At 34.4% G+C, this 20,448-nt stretch overlaps 3 protein-coding genes across 3 annotated transcripts; 1 reads left to right on the forward strand and 2 right to left on the reverse strand.

Annotated features, from left to right (window-relative positions):
- The first annotated feature begins 849 nt into the window (after nucleotides 1–849).
- Nucleotides 850–7,012, forward strand: LOC110803676 (E3 ubiquitin-protein ligase WAV3). The gene is made up of 2 exons (XM_022009211.2): nucleotides 850–1,410; nucleotides 4,650–7,012. Exons 1-2 carry the CDS (start codon nucleotides 1,120–1,122, stop codon nucleotides 6,549–6,551), a joined length of 2,193 nt encoding a protein of 730 aa, XP_021864903.1. The 5' UTR covers nucleotides 850–1,119; the 3' UTR covers nucleotides 6,552–7,012.
- Nucleotides 7,013–10,021: 3,009 nt separating this feature from the next.
- LOC110803659 (UDP-xylose transporter 1) lies at nucleotides 10,022–14,967 on the reverse strand. The gene is made up of 7 exons (XM_022009188.2): nucleotides 14,725–14,967; nucleotides 14,159–14,311; nucleotides 11,754–12,006; nucleotides 11,511–11,643; nucleotides 11,250–11,411; nucleotides 10,880–11,155; nucleotides 10,022–10,385 (listed from the first exon to the last, which is right to left on the reverse strand). The coding sequence occupies exons 2-7, from the start codon at nucleotides 14,277–14,279 to the stop codon at nucleotides 10,281–10,283; spliced, it is 1,050 nt and encodes a 349-aa protein (XP_021864880.2). The 5' UTR covers nucleotides 14,280–14,311; nucleotides 14,725–14,967; the 3' UTR covers nucleotides 10,022–10,280.
- Nucleotides 14,968–17,226: 2,259 nt separating this feature from the next.
- On the reverse strand, nucleotides 17,227–19,267 carry LOC110803670 (uncharacterized). Its single transcript, XM_022009205.2, has 2 exons — nucleotides 18,760–19,267; nucleotides 17,227–17,785 (listed from the first exon to the last, which is right to left on the reverse strand). The coding sequence occupies exons 1-2, from the start codon at nucleotides 18,926–18,928 to the stop codon at nucleotides 17,436–17,438; spliced, it is 519 nt and encodes a 172-aa protein (XP_021864897.1). The 5' UTR covers nucleotides 18,929–19,267; the 3' UTR covers nucleotides 17,227–17,435.
- Between the last annotated feature and the right edge of the window lie 1,181 nt (nucleotides 19,268–20,448).

Below are 20,448 nucleotides of genomic sequence, written 5' to 3' on the forward strand. Positions count from 1 at the left end.
CTACGTGAAAACTACTCCTATTGTGGGCTACTCCTATTAGATAAATTAATGTAGAATACAAATTGAGGTACTCCTACGGAGTATTAGATAAATTAATGTACGTAGAATGCAAATTGCAAACATGAATTGGAATTAAGGTAAAATCGAGCTACGTGTAAGCTTTTTTGATTGAGTTAGATAAAGCCAATCCTAATATGTAGAATGCAAATTGCAAACATGAATTGGAATTAAGGTAAAACACAAACAAACAATCAATTGCCCACGAAGAAAACAATTTCAGAAAAACTCCAAAAATATCATAACTCCTATTAGATAAATTAGATAAATTGAGAATTCTAATCAAATAATGAAGATAAATTAGATAAATTGAAAATTCTAATCGAATAATGATTCCAAGTTAAATACTAATACTAATGCACTACAACTCTTCAAGATATGAATCGGAAGTTCTAATCATATTCAAATTTATAATTGATTAAATCCTATAAATTGGTCGTATTGTTCAATTCATAACTCATACACAATCACAATCTTTCACTTATAAGTTTGTCACATCTTTCACTTTTAAGTTTGGTTATCAATGGCGGCTACTTCTTTGATCCATGATTTAAATTACAGTTACTATTTGCACGAACTCCAATGCAATATTTACAAATTAACTTAATTATTACTGTGTAGTTGTTAATAGTTATTAATTGTCTTAAGAAAAAACCACAAAACGACACCATCCATTCACCGTAACGCAACCTCATAACATAAATACAAAACCTTTACTAAAAAGAAAAAATAAAACGAAACCCGTGCATCGCACGGGCTTCAAAACTAGTTTCTCCAATATTAGTCCGACAAAATAAAATTCGTCTACCGTATTTTAAAAGAATTTTGCTTACATCCTCCATCTCTTAAAGTCAAAACTCCAAATAATTCTCTACCTTCTTTCCCTTTCTCTCCCTTCCATGGCCGCCAGACTCCAAACACTCTTTCTCTCTCCTCTCCCCTCACCAAAAACTTCGCAATCTCCTCCCATGGCATCTCAACCTTCTCTCTCTTCGATCTGATCTGCATTTTTCTCTTTCATCTTCTCATCCTTTTCTCCAGAATTTCCGTCGCTGAAGTAGAATGGGAAGCAAATGGATAAAGGCCAGATTAGCGTTGGGTTGCATTCAACCCCCGCGCACCCTAGACGAAGACATAATCAGTAACAGTAATTCTTCTTCCTCCGTCGCCCTCACCGCCGCCAACAACGGTTCTGGCGGCGGCCATCGTCGTCGATACTCCGCCACCGCGGATTCTCTCTCCTCATCCACTGCCTCCGTCGCAGCTGATTGCCGCCCTTCTTCTCCCACCACTCCTACTCCTTCCTCTTCTGGCCTCCGCCTCTCCCGACACTCCTCCAAATCTTCTTCTAAGGTCCGTGTTTCAATTTTGTCGTTTAATTTTTTTTATATATTATTTTTTAATAGTAAATTGGTACTCTTTGTGAGATTTTTCATCTGAATTTCTGCTATATTCCTCATTTTGTTGAATTAATTTTATATTTTTCATGGTTGATTGTATTGTTTATTTGTTAATGGATTGTTGATTTTTGTACAATTTGATTTTATTATGCAATCGAATTAATGAAAAATAATGATGAGAAAAGGGTAATAATGGGATATACTGTGAAGGAATCTGAATAGTGGGGAAAGATGGGACTTTAATGTCGTTGTTGTTGTCAAGTGGTAAGTGGATTGTGGGGGGATAAAGTAGGGAGGGTGAATTGGTACAGCTTTAGGGACCATCACCACTCTTTAGGAAAACCTACAGTATGTACCATACTCCTCCGTCTTTTTTTCAGTTGTTCCACAGCTTCCACTCACTTTTTTCACAGTCTGATGGGCGTTTTTTTACCATTAAATATATAAGCTGTCAAATTCACTGAAAATACAGGTCGAAACGAATCTAACAAGATTTGGCGTCATAGTAATTATGAAGTACGGGCATTTACATTCGGTAAATCCATGTATACTATTAAAAAAACGCGATTAAAGTTGGCGAAATTTGACCTTGAAAATAAAAAAGTGGAACAACTTAAAAAAGATGGAAGAGGGGGAGTATCATGCAACTTTATTTCCCTCAAGGGAAAGTGCTTTGCATGGTCAGCAGCTATGGCCAATTTCATCCCATTACTTCAGTCTCTCTCCTCCATTCCTTCTTTTGATGAATTGCTCATTTAGATAAAAAGCCTGTTGACCGTTGATTGTGAGGTTTATTACAATGGGTATGAGCCTGAAGCTCTTTAAAGTTGTCAAATTGGTACTTAAGTTAATAATTTTTAATAAAAACAATTAAAGGGGTAAAGAAGAAAATAGCAGTATTCTCTTTCCTCATGATTTCCTCTTCTTTTGATGAGTGGGGCTCATCATCTATCTAATGTTTGCCTTGAAAGATTCATAATTATTACTGGTGAGAGTTGCTTGATCACTTTTGCTTTCAAAAAAAAAAGTCTTCCCTACTTTGGGGCTGTTGCTCAGTTTTAATTATATCCTTCATTCTTCTGGCAGCCTAACTTTGACTTTTATTATATAGTTTTGTTACTTGTTATATTATTAGATTCAATATGAAGGTACTATATTTGATTCTTGCTTGTAGAGTTCTACTTTGACATGTTTACCTGACTGGTTGTTGGTTATTGACCACCCTTTTTATCGTTGTTTTCTCTTTCTTTTTTCTTGTTGGGAAGACATTTCTATTAGTAGAGAAAATAAATTTGTATGCCTGTTTGCATTTAGAATTTTAGTACTCTGTGTAATCTAAATTATTGATAGAAAAACAATTTATCAACTTGATATTACGGAGTATATAAACTGTAACAACTAAATTAGAAATACTTTCGCAACTCACTTGAGATTTGAGAATGGAGATTTTGTAGGAAATTAACTTGTACTTCGTATTTATTTAGAAAATGAAGGGAAAAGGCAAGACTTTAACCTTGTCACCCTTTCCAATGGTATCTCTGTGGTGAGATGCAACTTATTTTTGGTTCAATTGATAAAAGTTCAGATATTTCTAGTTAAATGTATTGATTTATTACTTTTTTTTTCCAGTCGATTTTCAAATTAATTGAAGCAATGTTTTAACATTATTCGTCTGCATCGTTTTTAGTTGTCAACTTTTTCTTGGAGGTACTTTTGATATAATCTCACAATGATTTGTAAACAATGTTAGTATATATTGTTAGGAAATGTTCAAGATTTTAATTCTTTCTTAATGATTTGGTTGGCCTGTCACTTTCTCAAAGTTTACTTGTTTGAATAGGTTTTTCAGATTTGGAATTTGCTAGATGTTTGCATTAATTGATTCAAGGGTCGTTTTCAATCACTATGACACTATCAAATAAATACGAAGTTGTTTACTGTATTAAATGTTGTGCCTTGTAGGATAAAGCGATGGGATAGGGTTATTTTTGTAGTCATATTATGTCTTTTGCATTAGATGTAGGCAAAGAAAATATCTGCAAATATGAACGCATACATTTGGCGCCCAAATGCTTTGTGGTTTGAGGCACTAAGTCACCAATTGAGATTTGAGAGGACCAACTGCACCGCTGCAGAGAAAAAAGGATACACCGTCCTTTGGTATTCATTGACTTCATTTGACCTTTATTTTCAAACTTTAACCATGGATTCCTCTTCTATACTTCTGTAAAATTTATGTAAAAGTATTTTCAAATATAAATCTAACAAGAGTTTTTTCATGTTATCCATCTGTCCATGTTATCTAGAGGATAATGGTCAAAATTACTCAAGAAGTCTGATGTAACTTATTACTATGTTTGTCAGAGGTAATAGTTTAGTATATATGTAAACTCTCCTTTCTAACACCGGATGCAAGTTTGCTTGTAAATGGAATGTTATCATATATAAATTCTTAGACTGATCCCTATTATTAGAGTGATCTGTCTTCGCCTCTTCGGTAATCTTGACATTAGTTTAGAAACTGGGATGACTGGAAATATATTTATGGAGTCATTAGTGTCCTTGTGTACTTATAATACTTGGCTGTTGAACTGTTGAGTTCTTGGGGATTAGTTAGTGCATATTCCTTGCTATAATGCACTCTCTCTCTGTTGACAAGAATTGTCTGATAATTGATAATTTGCCAATGCTATTCTAATGAAGAGAAGTTTTAAAGAAAAAGTTCAAATGATGATACATGGCTCTAGTTCCTCAAGTAATTTTCCCCCCTCTTGTTAAAAACTGTGGGATTGAAGTGGTGACCGAAGATACTCTAAGATTGGAATTTTCTAGGGTAGATTGGACAAGGATATCAGTGGGATCTCCTGTTCTTGATGGATGCTAGTGTGATATATGAGCACCTTTTGAGTGTTTTCCTAATTTTGTTTGTATGCATGCTTCCAACATACTGTGACAGAAACAATTGATTGCATTAAAGCAATTATACCTAGAGGGCTAGAAGACGCAAGCTAGGTGGAAAAATACTACTCATAAATCATAAATTCATAATTTTTATTGGTATTATCCTTTTATTGATTCTCTTTTTTCCCTTTTCTAGTTTTACGTTTTTTTTCCTTTGCCCAAGATTATAGTGTAGCAAAATTTACTCTTTTTTTTTTTTTTTTTTTACAATTTTATTGTTTCATTATGCAGAAGACCTGTGCAATATGTCTGACTACTATTATCCCAGGCCAGGGCCACGCCATTTTTACAGCTGAGTGCTCACACTCATTTCACTTTAACTGCATCACCTCTAATGTGAAGCATGGTAATCGCATTTGCCCAGTTTGCCGAGCAAAGTGGACGGAGATTCCCTTCTATGGTCAGACTTCTGAAGCTCTCCGAGGAAATCTGAGAGACAACTCGGTCAATGGAAACAGAGATAATCCATTGATAACTTTGCAGCAGTTTCCTCTTCCTCAACCAGATTTTAATCAGAACATCTCCCCAACATATCGGGTAGCTGAACCTGCTATTTTCGATGATGATGACCTTATAGATGAGCAGCATTCATTTAGGGAACAATCTGCTCATGATGCTTCTGATGACAGCTCTAATAGAAGGGTAGAGATAAGGACATGTGCTGAAGTTTCTGCCATTGCTAAGTCGGCATCTTATAATAATTTCACAGTTCTGATACACCTGAAGGCTCCTGTTGCTAGAATAAGCTATAATGATGCTAACGCGTCATCTCAAAATTCTCGGGCCCCAGTTGATTTAGTTACTGTGCTGGACGTGAGTGGTAGCATGGCTGGTACCAAGCTTGCATTATTGAAACGAGCTATGGGATTTGTGATACATCATCTTGGTCCTCACGATAGGCTCTCAGTTATTGTATTTTCTTCTTCAGCTCGCCGTCTCTTTCCCCTTCGACGGATGACTGACAATGGTAGAAATCAGGCTCTACAAGCAGTTAATTCCCTCTCTTCTAACGGGGGAACTAACATTGCTGAAGGTCTCAAGAAGGGTGCTAAGGTAATGTTAGAACGGAAGTGCAAGAACCCAGTTAGCAGTATCATCCTTTTATCAGATGGACAGGACACATATACTATCAATGGTCCTGCTGGAGCACAATCACGGACAGATTACAAATCACTACTTCCGAATTCCATCCAACAGAAATCAGGAACAAGCTTCCAGATACCAGTGCATACGTTTGGATTTGGTGCAGATCATGATTCTGTTTCAATGCATTCCATCTCTGAAGGTTCTGGAGGTACATTCTCCTTCATAGAGTCTGAATGTGTGATTCAGGATGCTTTTGCCCAGTGCATGGGCGGTCTGCTGAGTGTGGTTGTACAAGAGCTAGAATTGGAGTTTAACTGCATACACTCTAGTTTGCAAATTGACTCAATTAAATCCGGAAGCTACCATTCTCGGCTGATGGCTGATGCAAGAAAGGGTTGCATAGCTGTTGGAGACTTGTATGCCGAAGAAGAAAGGGATTTTCTTGTGACAATGAATATTCCTCAGGCATCAGTAAGTGAGATGGCATTGCTGAAGGTTAGCTGTGTTTATAAGGACCCAATCACAAAAGAGACGGCATATTTAGATGGAGGTGAAGTTGTCAAAGTTAATAGGCCAGAAACAACAGAGCATGTAGAGGTTTCCTTGGAAGTGGATAAGCAGCGTAACAGGCTAAAAGCAGCAGAAGCTATGTCTGAGGCTAGATCTGCTGCTGAGCATAATAATTTGGTGGGTGCAGTGTCTGTCCTCGAGAGTTGTCGGCAATCATTGTCAGAAAGTGCATCAGCACAAGACCCCTTATGCGTGGCACTACTTAACGAACTAAAGGAGATGCAAGAGAGGATGTCTAGCCGTCAGGTGTACGAGGCATCAGGAAGGGCGTATGTTTTGTCTGGACTGAGTTCACATTCGTGGCAGAGGGCAACTGCAAGAGGCGATTCCACAAGTAGCACCAATCTTTCTCAAGCTTACCAAACCTCATTCATGGCTGATATGGTTACCCGTTCTCAGACGATGGTGTTTCCTATGCCACCTTCTCCTCCTGTGAGGCCTCCTCGGTCACTCTCTGGGCGTCCAAGTCCTAGGTAATTTGCAATCTAAGTAAATTTTGAGGTTGCTGATTTAATATTATCTACATATTCTACCTTTTTTTATTTTTGTTTTTAAATTCACCCTTTAGATGTTAGTTTTTTATTTTTAGAAAGGTGGGGGAAGGATAGGGAGAGCAGGATAACTTGATTTTGAGAATTATGGGTTATGGTGTGGGTATATCCTTACACATTGTAAATGACTAATAATATTGGGAGAAAGAGAAATAGTTTTGGAGAAAATTTTGGGTGGGAACGGTATAGGTGGTTATTGGTTTTTTCTTTTATTGGGTTAGAATTTTTTGGTGTTTTTTGTACATAAAGCGATAAAGAGAGAAAGTAATGTGTTTCTTCTCTCTTGGAAGAAGGGGTATAGCCTTGCAAGTGTAATTTGCTTTGGATATTTGAAGAATTTAAATTCTTGACAAAGTGAATTAAGTATTCACTCTTGATTCTTTCTAATATTCCTAAATGCCTATATTCTGCTTTGGCTGACTATTATGTTCTTTTTTGAGTTTTTTTTTTTAATGCATTGTATGTTAGGTAAGTCAGGTAATTACTGTCCACTCTAGAGATTTGGCAATCGCTGGCAGTTGGTGATTGCCTAGGTGGATGAGTTTCTTTTATATGACCGGTGTTTTCTTTTATATTCTGTATTTGAAACCCGGATGAGTTGTATGTGGTGCTTGGTGTTTTACCTTGCGCAAAATGCTACTCGGTACTGCTAGTATACACTAGATGAAGAGTGAGGAAGAGACATGGTAATACAAATCTGAAGGTGCATTTTTTCTAAAAGCAGGTGATGATGGGATGCACCATTGTGTTGTGCGGTGAACTGGGAGGTTAGGTGAGGGATAGAACATTAGAACGGTCTATCCTAACCTTTTAGATAGATGGAGTATTAGGAGTAGTTGACATAGTAAATTAGTTATGCGTTTCTGTAATTAGAAAAATATGCCATTAGAGATTTTACAAATTAGGAAAAGAGAGGTTATATGAAAATGAGATCCCTAATTCCTTCGCCCTGCATTCCTCTCCACACAGTCTTTTTGCAGCCATTTGGCTCAATCTTTCCCTAGAAACTAACTTGAATATTCATGAAGATCTCACTTTCCTTCAATCCACACAGTCCTTCCACTCCTATTCGCTGTCACAGCCATTACACCCACCTTAAAAACACCATAGCATCCTGACGCCGCCACAACACGGTCAAAATCATTATGTCTTTCCAATACTCGATAAAAGCCACTGTCACAGAAATGACATATCTACCCTAAGGCAAAAATCACTTAGTGTCAAAGCTAGTAGTAAACAAAGGTTGTTTGAAAGGCTGCGGTGGCTGCTGACTGCTGATTGCTGATGAGACTAATGACGGTGGTATGAAGTGAAAAAAATGGGTATATGCATCATTTCTGGAGGGGTTGGAGAGTTGGATATTTTGCTTATGATATTTATCATGGATCTTTTTGGAAATCACTGATTGAAGTTCTTCAAAGCTAATTAGGTCAAGGATCAAGTTGTTAAATCGGAAGGAACGGGGAGAATATTAAATGATAGAATGTAGGGGAAACAACCTGTTTAGCAACAAGCCATCATCATTCTTTACTCATGGCCTAAGAATATTAGTAGCAAATATGGGAGAATCTGAAGTTCACATTAGCCATACTCTTTCCTGAAACAGACTTGCTTAGAGAACACTCCGCATTAGGCATCGGACAAGGCCAAACTTATGTGTATCTTTTGCAGGAATGAAGTCCAACAAACAGATGGGCCTACAACTTAATCTTTCATTCAACAGTTTTCAAATTTTGGTATTTTTTTTTGGTTCTACTACGAGGAGTTCCCACCGCCTTCGACGAGGTAATCTCTCGTGGGAGTTTGCATGGGTACCTCGATGGGCAGCATCCCTCCCGGTTGAGATTTTTTCCATTCCCAAGGCTCGAACCCGAGACCTTGGTTAAGGAGCAAGAGGCCCTTAACCACTCATGCCAACCTCAATTGGTCAAATTTTGGTAATTGGTGCACCCTAGAAAGTAGAAACCAATAGCAATAGTCCTTTACCCATTCCAACTTATTGAGGCTATAGTATTCAGACTAATTCGTTGGTAAGCCTATGCCCTATTGTCCTCGGAAGCTATTGTATACCCCCATGGCACGCTTAGAATGATTTCAGATATAAGTATTCTGTTTTTTCTTTTTTCTTTTTTGCCTGTTTTCTTTGTGTGTGTGTGCGCGCGTAGAGGAGGCTACAAATGTAAATCTAATACCCAAGACTTTAACCAACTGAACTACTGCGTAGTTTAGGCCCTGTTCTTTAGAGCTGAACTGAACTGAACTGAACTGAATGCTCCTGAACTGAACTGAACTGAACTGAATGCTCCTGAACTGAACTGACTGAACTGAACTGAATGCTCCTGAACTGAACTGAACTTTACTGAACTTAACAGAATATATTACCGAAATAAATAATAAATAATAAATAATAAATAATAAATAATAAATAATAAATAATAAATAATAAATAATAAATAATAAATAATAAATAATAAATAATAAATAATAAATAATAAATAATAAATAATAAATAATAAATAATAAATAATAAATAATAAATAATACTCCCTCCATTTCTTTTTGTTGTATCCGTTTCCATTTTAAGCGTTTCATATTGTTGTATCCATTTAGAATCTATTCTATTTTTGGACATACATTTTATCCTAAAATACCCTTACATTTATATCTAATTACCAAAATACCTAAAGATTTTATCCATATTCCCACCTAATTTTCCCCACCCATAATATTTAATTCTTTTCCCTTCCCCATATACCCCCTCTCTCACCTCCTTTATCACCCATCATTATCACTCCTCTCTCTTACCTTATTTCTTTATTATTTTCTCACTCCTTTATTTATTATAATTTCTTACACCCAATCATTTCTCTTACACCCAATCATTACACTTATACCCATACAAACCAATATTCCAATTTTCTTAAAAACCACACCAGATTCCAAATGGATACATAAAAAAGAAATGGAGGGAGTACTAATTAATAAAAATAATAATAAATTATATTAATTATTAATAAATATTTAATTATAAATAATAATAATAATAAGTAATATAATAATATAAGTATAAATAATAAGTAATATAATAATATAATAATATAAATATAAATAATAAGTAATACAATAATATAAATAATAATATAATTAATATTAATAACAATAATAATATAATTAATATTAATAATAATAATATATTATAATAATAATTATTATTATTAAAATAAATTAAATTAAATTAAATTAAATTAAATTGAATTGAATTGAATTAAACTGAATTAAACTGAACTGAATTTAATGCTCCTGAACTGAACTGAACTGAATGCTCCTGAACTGAACTGAACTGAACTGAATGCTCCTGAACTGAACTGAACTGAATGCTCCTGAACTGAACTGAACTGCCAAATAAGTCCTGAAGCTGAAATTAAGCCAAAAAGAACAGGGCCTTACTCATATTAACAATAAGTCTGCGCTCGTACTTCTTTGTTAGTAGAAAGAGGCTTTGTGGAGCTTATTGCAAAAAAGATGTGTATTATCCTCTCAACTGTTTCTTGCCTTTAGAATATAATAGGAAAGACCAAAAACACCTTAAAAAATAACCAATCCCTTACAAAAATCATACAGCCTCCAATTTTTTCAAAAAAAAAAAAAAGTTGATTTAGACAAGAGAATCCTTGGCTGCTTTGATCTTTTCATGATTTTCATTGTCTTGGATTCCCATATTCTTCACCGAGGATAGTGGCAAAATTTCCTGGTCTTTTATCTGCAATCATTCAATTTTTGTATTTAGACTTTTTTTATTCCTTAAAATGTCTTTTTCAAATTTTGAGAACCTGTCTTTGCCATTTTCCTCTAAAAATAAAGTTAATATGGAACACCGGAATAATATAATTTAACATCGTTTTTATTATTAAAACTGATTTTTACTATTGTTTTTCAAGGGAAGGAGAACGCGGTCCTTATTTTTCGCACATAATTAATAATTGGCCATGTACTTGTTTGTAAATAAGATAAAGGGGAAAATGGGAGTAGCCAAAGTCAATAAAAACTTGAAAAAAGTGGGAAAAAGTTGGAAAGTAATAGAATTAAGGCTAATCAAAACCAAAAGTGGGAATCAAAATTTCTTTAAGAAAAAGGTAAAAAGGTGAATTTTATTTGTGAAAGTAGCTTATATGAAAAAGGAGTTTGCTTTGGCAGTAAAAAAGTATTAAATGAAAATAGTAAGAATAAAAAAAGGGAAAGTGAGATGAATTATACCTGGGATGCAGTGGATAAATCCCCAATAGGGATTTTCTTTTTGGTTTCATTGGTGCAAAAATAAGAATAGAGCCCCATCCCAAAAACAGCAATAGTAATTCCAATAATGTTCCTCTCTGTGAAAGGATCATGCAATAATGTATAACCAAATCCAAGAACCAAGCATGTCTTCAAATGCCCTAATACTTGGTATGTTACTGGTGATGTCTTCCCTATCACTAGGAATGTGCTGAAGTTTACTGACACCGCTATCAGGCACGACAACACGATAAACCCCTGCGATTAATTAGAGGATGGAAATTAATTAATTAGGTCATATCAATCGATCTGATCGATGTGTACGTGATGGAAAAAGTTGTAACGTACGTACCAAGACAACGGGGGAATACTTGAACGCAAAGACACTTTGTTTGGTGAGGAACTTATCGACCATAGGACCAAACACGAACAGAACAGCTGCTTGGAATGGTGCTGATTGATACAGCAATTGTGTCGATGATACATTAAGCCTTTTCTGTATTGTGTTTGTCAGCTAAATAATACATGGGGTTAAGGAATTCATGTATTAATTAATTGTATCATTAACCTATTTAATAATCAATTAAGAGCACTAATAATGATTTAAGGATACAATCTGACCAACGCATGTTGTGACTATGGCTAAACCAGAAAGAACTGTGCCAACGAAATTGAGCTGCAGGTCGGTGATCGAGGCGATCCCAACTCCCACCAGCAACACGAACAGAGAAAACTTGATTTTCCGACTGAAATAATATATATATATATATATATATATATATATATTGGAGATGGCGTCAGTCTAATTTCTAAAAATGATTTCGTATGCTAATTTTAGGTTGAGCCTTAAATAAACCTGAAGTTTTTGTTGAGGAAAAGAGTTTCCAAGAGGACAGTGAAAGGTATAATGGCAAGCTTAGTCATCTGGTAAAAACCAATGGAGTTGAAACCAAGGCTCAAGTTAAGAAGTCCTATTGAAATACCATTAAGTATTCCAAACAAGATTACTGTCTTCATTTCCACTGTTTTTGTCTCGAAAAAATTGAGGCGTTGCGCTATGTGAAGGGTACAATATGTTACCATCAAGTGCCAACTTGTCAGTGTCGTCGCTGCACATACAATGATACAAACCTATCTTATAAAATCGTATAGATTATGTTACGATAAAACGCTCCGTACATATATATCATGAATATGCTTATTCGATATGAAAAATTGGTAATATTAATTCAATCTTTGGCTCATTTTCTTTTATTAAGCCCACTTACGATATATTTTTTTAATAATCCCACATTTATTAATCAATGACTTTTATTGGGCCTAACACGTCATAAACCTGTTGTAGGCGGTAATATATCCCAAGGTTGCAGTATTTTCTCTCGATATATTCAGTCATCATTTATTGATGACTAACACTATTTTCGTTACACAAAATTACAGAATCATATAATGTAAACATAACTACAGAATTACCCCTACTGTTCCTAAATATAACATAGGAGTACCTGCATTTGGTAAATGTAGTCTGCGTTTTTTACAGTAAATGTTCGTGATCGAATTGCAAGTTCAATAATCTTATGTTTTGTACTTTTGTTGGTTGAACTACCTGTTGTTATGCTCAACCAACATAAGCTGGTGAAGCCTATTTTTCAATGAATGAAATTTAATCTGGACAACCAAACAACAATTTGTTTGAAAGCAAAGATACATATTTATTTATTGACTCCTATGTAGATAGTAAATTTTCTTATTTTATATCTTCTGATAAGTTAGGGTACAGCCTTGAGAGAAGACTAACCTAACTTTGTTTGTTATCTTTAAAAAAAAAAAAAAGATACATATTTATTGCAATCGACAATTATAATTATGTTGCCTTTCCTCTGAAGAAAGGTCAATTTATTTACTATTAAATGAATCATGTTTCATTACTATATATAGATAATTTTAACAATTTCTAAAAATGTGTTTAAAAACTATTTAAATATGTCTAAGACCTAGAACCTTCACCTGTCCAAAAATATGAAGTATATGCAAGCTTATACGTAGCTCAAATCACTTTTGGTTATACGTAGACAATTGTCAATTGCAAACACTTAGTTTCTAATCTGTATTAGATAAAACCGCGAAATGGTCACAATATGAAAACATAAAAAACATATCATATATAAAAAATGAAACCTCTTAAATTTTATTTGAACCACCTACTAATATATAATTGGAAAGTCTTGATTTTTCAAGAGATACTTTATTTTAAAAATAAAAATAAAAATAAAATCTAGATATTATTCTACAATAAGGCCTTATAGTGTATTTTATTTAGGAAACTTTCACTACAAGAAATTGTAATATTAACGACGGGAAATCCCGTCGCGAAAGGCCAATAATCGTTGATTAACGACGGGATTTCCTGTCGCGAGCCCGTCATAAAAGGGGGCCGTCGTTAATAGAAATCCCGTCGTAAATCCGTCGTAAACCCGTCGTAAAAGACATTTGCGACGGTTATTCCCGTCATTGTTTGGTTGTTAGTCCCGTCGCAAAAGGCTTTTGCGACGGGATTTTTGACCCGTCGTAATTAGGTTGTCGTTAAAGATACAAATTCTTGTAGTGTAATTTGTCTAATACAACAGTAAAAACTTGTCACTACGGGTTGAAACCTCAAATATGCCCGACATTTAAAATTACGATCCAAATTCCAGCAAACTGAGACTAAAAGTAATTCATCATTAATTTTTAAAGCATTTAATTGCTATTACATCACTTTCAATCTTCGTTTACCTGAATCCGACTCAATGTTGTTGTTTTTTAAATGTCGAGTTACTTTTAACTTGTTATATGTAAAAGTAGAAATTTGAGGCTATAACCTACGGATAGACAACTTTGGATATTAATTTATACACTACAAGAATATGTATCATTAATGACAATCTATTGGTGAGTTAAAATTCGCGTCGCAAAAGCCTTTTGTGACGGGACTAACAACCAAATAAAGACGGGAATAACCGTCGTAAATGACTGACCCCCTTTATGACGGATTCGCGACAAAAAAATCCACCACTATTGACCTTTAATGACGGGTACGTACAATTTCTTTTAGTGATATTTGAAATTCCTTTTGCTATTTGTTTTTTTATATGACATCTACACACAAATTAAAGTACTAAGAAATTAAGTCCACGGATAAATCACAATTTTTTTTAAAAAGGCATAAAGCTTAAAGGTAAATTGAGAAAAGAAGAGGAAGGAAAAAAAAGGAAGACGTACCAAAAGGGAAGCCAAGATTACTCATCAAGGCTTTGTTGCAAATGACAATAGAAACCGATGACGCCACTGATAGAAACAATGCTCCTACCACTCCTACTTGGATTCCCCATTTCTCTCCCATCTTCCTCACTTTTTACTTATCTATTTAATTACCTGTTAATCAAACCATCAAATTCAATTTAGTAAATTAATTACAATGAGCACGTCGACTTATTATGAGATAATTAATTACAAGTTGGGCAAATATTCATGACTCAATGAGTGTAAGTTTAGAAAAAATAAATGGTTCAAAAACGTAAAGGACCGACGTAGACACCTAGAGCTCCTATGATATTCCTTTAAAGCCCCCGAGAAAGAAGGATGACATGAGTCGGCGTCACTATGAACAGATACCCCTTTTTATATATAAGAAGAACGTTTATACCTTATATATTTATTAGAAAAAGTAAATTAATATGAATTGGATATTTATTTTCATGGATATACTTACACTGCAACTTAAAAATCATGGTTACGCCACTGGTAGAGTGGTAGTAATTAAGGAAAAGGTATAGTGAAATAATTACCCGTGGTACGTACGTAGCCTAGATACAATGAGTCAAATGAAACACGGCCCTTCTCTTGAAGACTTGAATGTTAGTACGTTTGAGAGTGCTTTAATTAATGGGAGGGGAGATTGAGTTCGAGAAACAGAGGAGTTGAGATAATGAGATCGAGTGAGAGACAGAGATTGCATGGATTATGAGAAGGATATTAAATGTAGGGATTGATCTTAAATTAGGGTTGAAGGGAAGGGAAGGTTGTTACTTGTTAGTCCATGTATCATTTTCAATTCAAGTGTGCATGTTTTTCTTAATTGGTACCATATTTAAGTTGTTAAATTCCAGAAAGAGAATCCAAGCAAGTACACCAAATTGTTTTGATTAACTTTGAGCCCAAGCAACTACGTACATCTTCCTTTTTGATGTGCATTGAATAAGTTCTACTACGTACGTGTTCCTCGATCTGTCCCTTTTTGTTTGTCTCATTTGTCATTTTAGTCTGTTCCCGGTCAAGAGATATGTTTATGTTCCATTACTTTAAAAAGTTTATGGGGGCTATTATACCTCACTGTCTCGTAAATACACCGACCATATCATTTTTGTCTTTTCTCAATTTTACTCGACCAATTCTTAATAAAAGAACACTTTTGATGCATGGGGCAAACAATTAGAGACTGGCGGAGTATATGCCATAATTCTTACTAAATCTAGGCACGTTGAAGTATTGTACTTTGTACGTTTTAAAAAAAAAACTTAGTTCATTACTCCCTCCGTATTTTTTTAAGAGATACACTTGCCTTTTCCGGCCGTATTTATTTAAGAGATACACTTGCCATTTTTAGTAACTTATCAACCCCACTATCTAATTAAATAATACATCTAATATACCCTATCACTCACCATCATATTAAACAAATATTTTCACAAACACACCCCACCCTCCACCCACCAAAATGACATGGTCCCCATATATTTAATTATTAAAATATCTATCCAACCCCACTTGCATTATTATTTTATTTTATTCAATTATTCTTCTTAATATCCGTGCCCGACCAAGTGTATCTCTTAAAAAAAATACGGAGGGAGTAATAAAAGTTATATGACATCAATCTATAATAGAAATCAAAGTAATAAAATCATTTGTATTAAGCATTAGTTTAATTTGACAAAGACACGGTTGATATTGAATACTCTATATATTTCACATTAGCTTTGATATATTACAATGTTAATTAGATGAGTGAATTTTTTTATCTATGTTAGTTTTAAAGTTGAATGAATATGATACAATTGATTGTAAACGTAGAATTGACATTTATAGCGGTATCACACAAAATTTTCATTAAGCCCATTTTTAGCTATCATTAATGGATTAGTCACATAATTTCTTGCCCTCCTTTTCCTAGCAGAAGACACGCTTGGAACACAAGGCTGAGAAGGTAAGATGAACATTTCCTATGCCAGCCAATGTTGTTGAATTTGCTAAAATAAGCAACCAACATAAACAGTAGCTAGACAACTAACTTAATTTAATTGTTTAGTTTTAGTACAACGTACACTTTCAATCAACTCCAAATTATTAATCTCTCGGAGCAACTTCAATGGTGGGCTACAAAGTGATGTAGCTAAGTTTGCCACATCATATTTTTAGCTACAATTAATTTAAGCTACAAACTTTCACATTGGTGGGCTATAATCCCTGAGTCCGGATCCTCTAGAGTTTTAATAGAACTCTACAAGGTAGAGTTGTATCTAAACCATACAATTTAAAATCAATGGCTCATATTGATGAGAAAAAAATAGGGGGAATTTTGGAAAGATAATATCCGAACCATTGATTTTTCATTCAAAGGTTGATATGCTCAAATCTACATTGTAGAGTTATTTTAGAACTCTAGAGGATCCAAAACCATAATCCCTTGTAGCTCCCTGTACTATTTAATTCATATCTTTCTCCTTTTATTTTTTGAGCTACCTGCCCAAAATAGCTACAGTAGCTGCTAATGTCATTATTGCAACAATGGTGGGCTACCTGCTCAAATATTCTTTTTTTCGTGGACAGGTCATATTTTCAACCATTGGAGTTGCTCTCAGTCTCTCTAACCCGGCTTACACTATTTTGATTTTTTACGCTATTCAAACAATTTTCTTTGATGATATTTTTTGCTATTATACACTATTTTGGACCCTTAATTATTTTCTGGGATTGTTGTCACTCGTACTCCTTCTTTTATGCTTTTATCTCAACAGAAGTATGCACATGAAATTCTGGAGCATACATGTATTGAGAATTATAAGCCTGTTAATTGCCACTCCTGTGGACACTCAGACACTCAGTCAAACATGGGTGCATCCCGTTTACTAAACTTTCTAGCTTTAATCTTTGAATTTTCATGTCAAGTTGATAATCTGTTGTTTTGGATTTTTGGAGACATATATGGTCAACGTAGTGCATTACACACCGCGAAAAATGCAAGTGAGTAGAACTTAGAAAAAGAGAGGGAGTAAAGACTCTGTTCTTTTTGGTTGAATTTCAGGGAAATTCAGTTCAATTCAGTTCACCTCAGCTCAAAAAGAAACATGGCCTAAGAGTTAACCGTAATAGTTTACATCCACTAAAATTTTGACATTTGCTCTTGTTCTTCCACGCTTAACCAACTCATTACACATGGTATATATATGCTTAAGGTCGCAAATTAAGCCACAAGGATTTGCTATTAATTACAATAAAATCAAGAAGAGCCTTGGTAAGTTTTATGATTATTATCAGGCTCATCATCACAATCACATGTAGGTGTGGTATAATAAAATGGACCAACAACATATTTAGTGACACCCCTATAAATAACTGAAGGTTGTCTTAGATTCACCCCTGTCTTCCCTTTTCCAAAATCTGTAAGAATATTACAGGATGAATCTGGGGATGATACCAATCTCACTAGACAATCTTTCAGATTCAACTTCTTGCCATGGACTATCTTCTTTACTATCAAGCTGAACTCCCCGTCATCGTCCGTAGCGTCGCTTCCATAGTGTGCTAATCCGTCGCAATCGTCTAAACATGTTATTGATACCCTTGCCCCTGTTCAAATATTCAACTTCTATTAGTCGTAACGTTTTGACTTTTTATATAACTATTCATCTATTCTCATTTGAGCGGTTTTGAGAGATTATACATAAACTATAACATAGTCATGTGAGATATTGTTATATTCATCTCTATTTATATTTTTATAATATCAACTTTTTATAAGTTTTTACTTATATACAATTTGAGATATTAATGGTCAAAGATGTGCATTGGCAAACGTAAAATTAAAAACGCTATAACTAAAAAAAAGAATACAGAGCATAATCCATCAGCATATGCTGATATGCACTTTAAAACCAACAACCTAGAATGTTCTACAATGACTTTATTCAAAATATTTTGCCTAAATAGTAAATATGAACGCATAACAAAAAAAAAAAGATCGTATTTAGGCCTTGTTTGATAAACGAGATTATTTATTAGAATTTTGGCCCTTTTCATTTGGCAAAACACATTAAAAAATAAGTTTCCTAAATGACTTTATTGTAACCCTAGTAAAAAGCTGATTTTTAAGCCAAAACAAAAAATGGTTGGTAGCTTTTGGCTTTTGGATTTTGTTAATTAATTATATCCAACAATCAATCTTATAAAATCAGGTTTTGGATCCTCTAGAGTTTTAAAATAACTCTACAAGGTAGAGTTTGAGCAATATCAACCAATGAATGAAAAATTAATGGCTCATATATTATCTTTCCAAAATCCCCCTATTTTTTCTCATAAATATCCATCCCCCAATTTCCTTTTCCACTAATATGAGCCATTAAAATATATGGTTTATATCATGTTTACACAAACAAAAAGTCAAACATGCAACTAAAAACTGTCAAATGGCAACATTAGCCACCAACAACAAATATTTATGAAGTACTTCATTATCTAATTGTCAAACAAGACCTTAGATGCATTAAAGTAAACATAAAAATGAAAGGAAAAAAAAGGATATGGGAAAGAATTCAAAGACATACCTTTGATAGGTTTATCTCCCTGAACCCATTCATTCCAGCCTTGAGAACAATCTTGACATTTAACAAATCCACTCACATGAAAAACCTCTGCTTCATCCATGGTTGCTTCTGTCAATTTCAGACTGCATCCCAATATTATCATCATCATCATCAACACCCTCGCCTCCATCTCTCTCTCTCCCTCTTGACTTTAATTAAGATGGTTAATGAATTGGCATTGGAGCCTAAAATTTGTGATCTTAATGCCGAATTTTATAGAGTATGAGTGGAAGGGATGTACTATCTCGACGTGCTGCGCATTACTCCTTTGCTATATCTTCAACTAATTAACGTTCTTGTCAAATGTCAACCATGCACGTCTTTTATTCCATTACATAATTGATTTGGCTCATATATAATGTTAATTCCTATTATTTCTTTCATTATTGCTAATTTGATTTGTTTGATGCTCCAAGACTATACTTTGACCATTTACATTTATTAATGTATGTAAATTTAGTATCCTTTGTTGGGTTTACCTTTGCTCGCGCGCTAAGACCGGGTGAGTTTGGCCCTGATCTTCTTATCTTCATTTCGGTGAACCGAACTGAATGGGGTTGTACTGAACTGAATTAAATCAATCTGAACAGAACTGAATATTTGTAATTTGGTTTAGAATGTTGTATTTGAATATAGTGCCAATTGATTTAGTAAATGAAAGTTGATGGTATATTTGAAATATTCAACATCCAGACAGTTTTGTCGTAATTTTTAATTTCAACTCTACCCCTTCTCCTATACAAACTTTTACCTAAGGCGGTCTTACAAAAAAGACCACCTTGTTGTCATGTAAGTTAAGCAATGAAATCAATTAGTTAAGCACTGGAACTAATTAGTTAAACACTGGAACTATTTAGTTAAACACTGGAACTAGTTAGTTAAGCACTAAAACTAATTAGTTAAGCAATGAAATCAATTAGTTAAGCAATCAAAGTGATCTTTCCGATAAGGCGGTCTTACACAAAAGTTGCCGCTTCTCCTAACAACTTGTCACAATTTTTTTAAAAATTGATCTATTTTTGCTTTCTCCTTGATAGTTCAGTAGGAACACTTGACAAGAGGGGGGTGAATTGTTTCTTGGGAACTTGAGTAAGTTTCTTGCGGAATTTAAACAATAAAGAGACTGAGAACAATGAGCGAAGAAAGATATAAAACGGAGGAACCTTCTTGACCCTAATCAAGAAGAACCTCACTACTCTTTTGTATTAATGCAATAACTCTATTACAAATACACTCTTTAACTCGAGTTCCTCTCGAACACGAGTTCCCCACAGCAATCCCCTTCGATTACTGTGCTACTCTTTCTCTCTCTGACTTAACTCTAAGTCGCTCCTTTTCTCTTTGACTTAACTCTAAGTCACTGTTTCTCTCTTTGACTAAACTCTTAGTCGCTCTTTCTCTCTTTGACTTAACTCTAAGTCACTCAAGGATCACTCAATCCTTAAACCCAAAATACAATATGATAGATAGATTCTAGTACGTAATAAAGCTTATAGTAATAAGGAACTCAAGGAACACTCTATTTTGCCAACTGATTCTTTTAAAACGTTTAAGCTCTTTAAGATAGATTTTGTAGAAATCAGTTGTGTTTTGAAAAGCCAAAACTCTTCTCCTTTTATAGGAGAGTTTTACTTAGGGTTGGGTACCCAT

This window comes from Spinacia oleracea, chromosome 2, assembly GCF_020520425.1.
Source record: "Spinacia oleracea cultivar Varoflay chromosome 2, BTI_SOV_V1, whole genome shotgun sequence".
Taxonomy (NCBI): Eukaryota; Viridiplantae; Streptophyta; class Magnoliopsida; order Caryophyllales; family Amaranthaceae; genus Spinacia; species Spinacia oleracea.

Bases quoted from the DNA above. Each gene is read 5' to 3' on its own strand.
- LOC110803676 (XM_022009211.2), top strand. From the start codon at position 1,120: ATGGGAAGCAAATGGATAAAGGCCAGATTAGCGTTGGGTTGCATTCAA. The intron at 1,411-4,649 runs GTCCGTGTTTCA...TTCATTATGCAG, and splicing joins CCTCCAAATCTTCTTCTAAG to AAGACCTGTGCAATATGTCT.
- LOC110803659 (XM_022009188.2), bottom strand. From the start codon at position 14,279: ATGGGAGAGAAATGGGGAATCCAAGTAGGAGTGGTAGGAGCATTGTTT. The intron at 11,644-11,753 runs GTTTATTTAAGG...ATATTATTTCAG, and splicing joins TTCCTCAACAAAAACTTCAG to TCGGAAAATCAAGTTTTCTC. The intron at 11,156-11,249 runs GTACGTACGTTA...AATTAATCGCAG, and splicing joins AGTATTCCCCCGTTGTCTTG to GGGTTTATCGTGTTGTCGTG.
- LOC110803670 (XM_022009205.2), bottom strand. From the start codon at position 18,928: ATGGAGGCGAGGGTGTTGATGATGATGATGATAATATTGGGATGCAGT. The intron at 17,786-18,759 runs GTATGTCTTTGA...ATATTTGAACAG, and splicing joins GGGAGATAAACCTATCAAAG to GGGCAAGGGTATCAATAACA.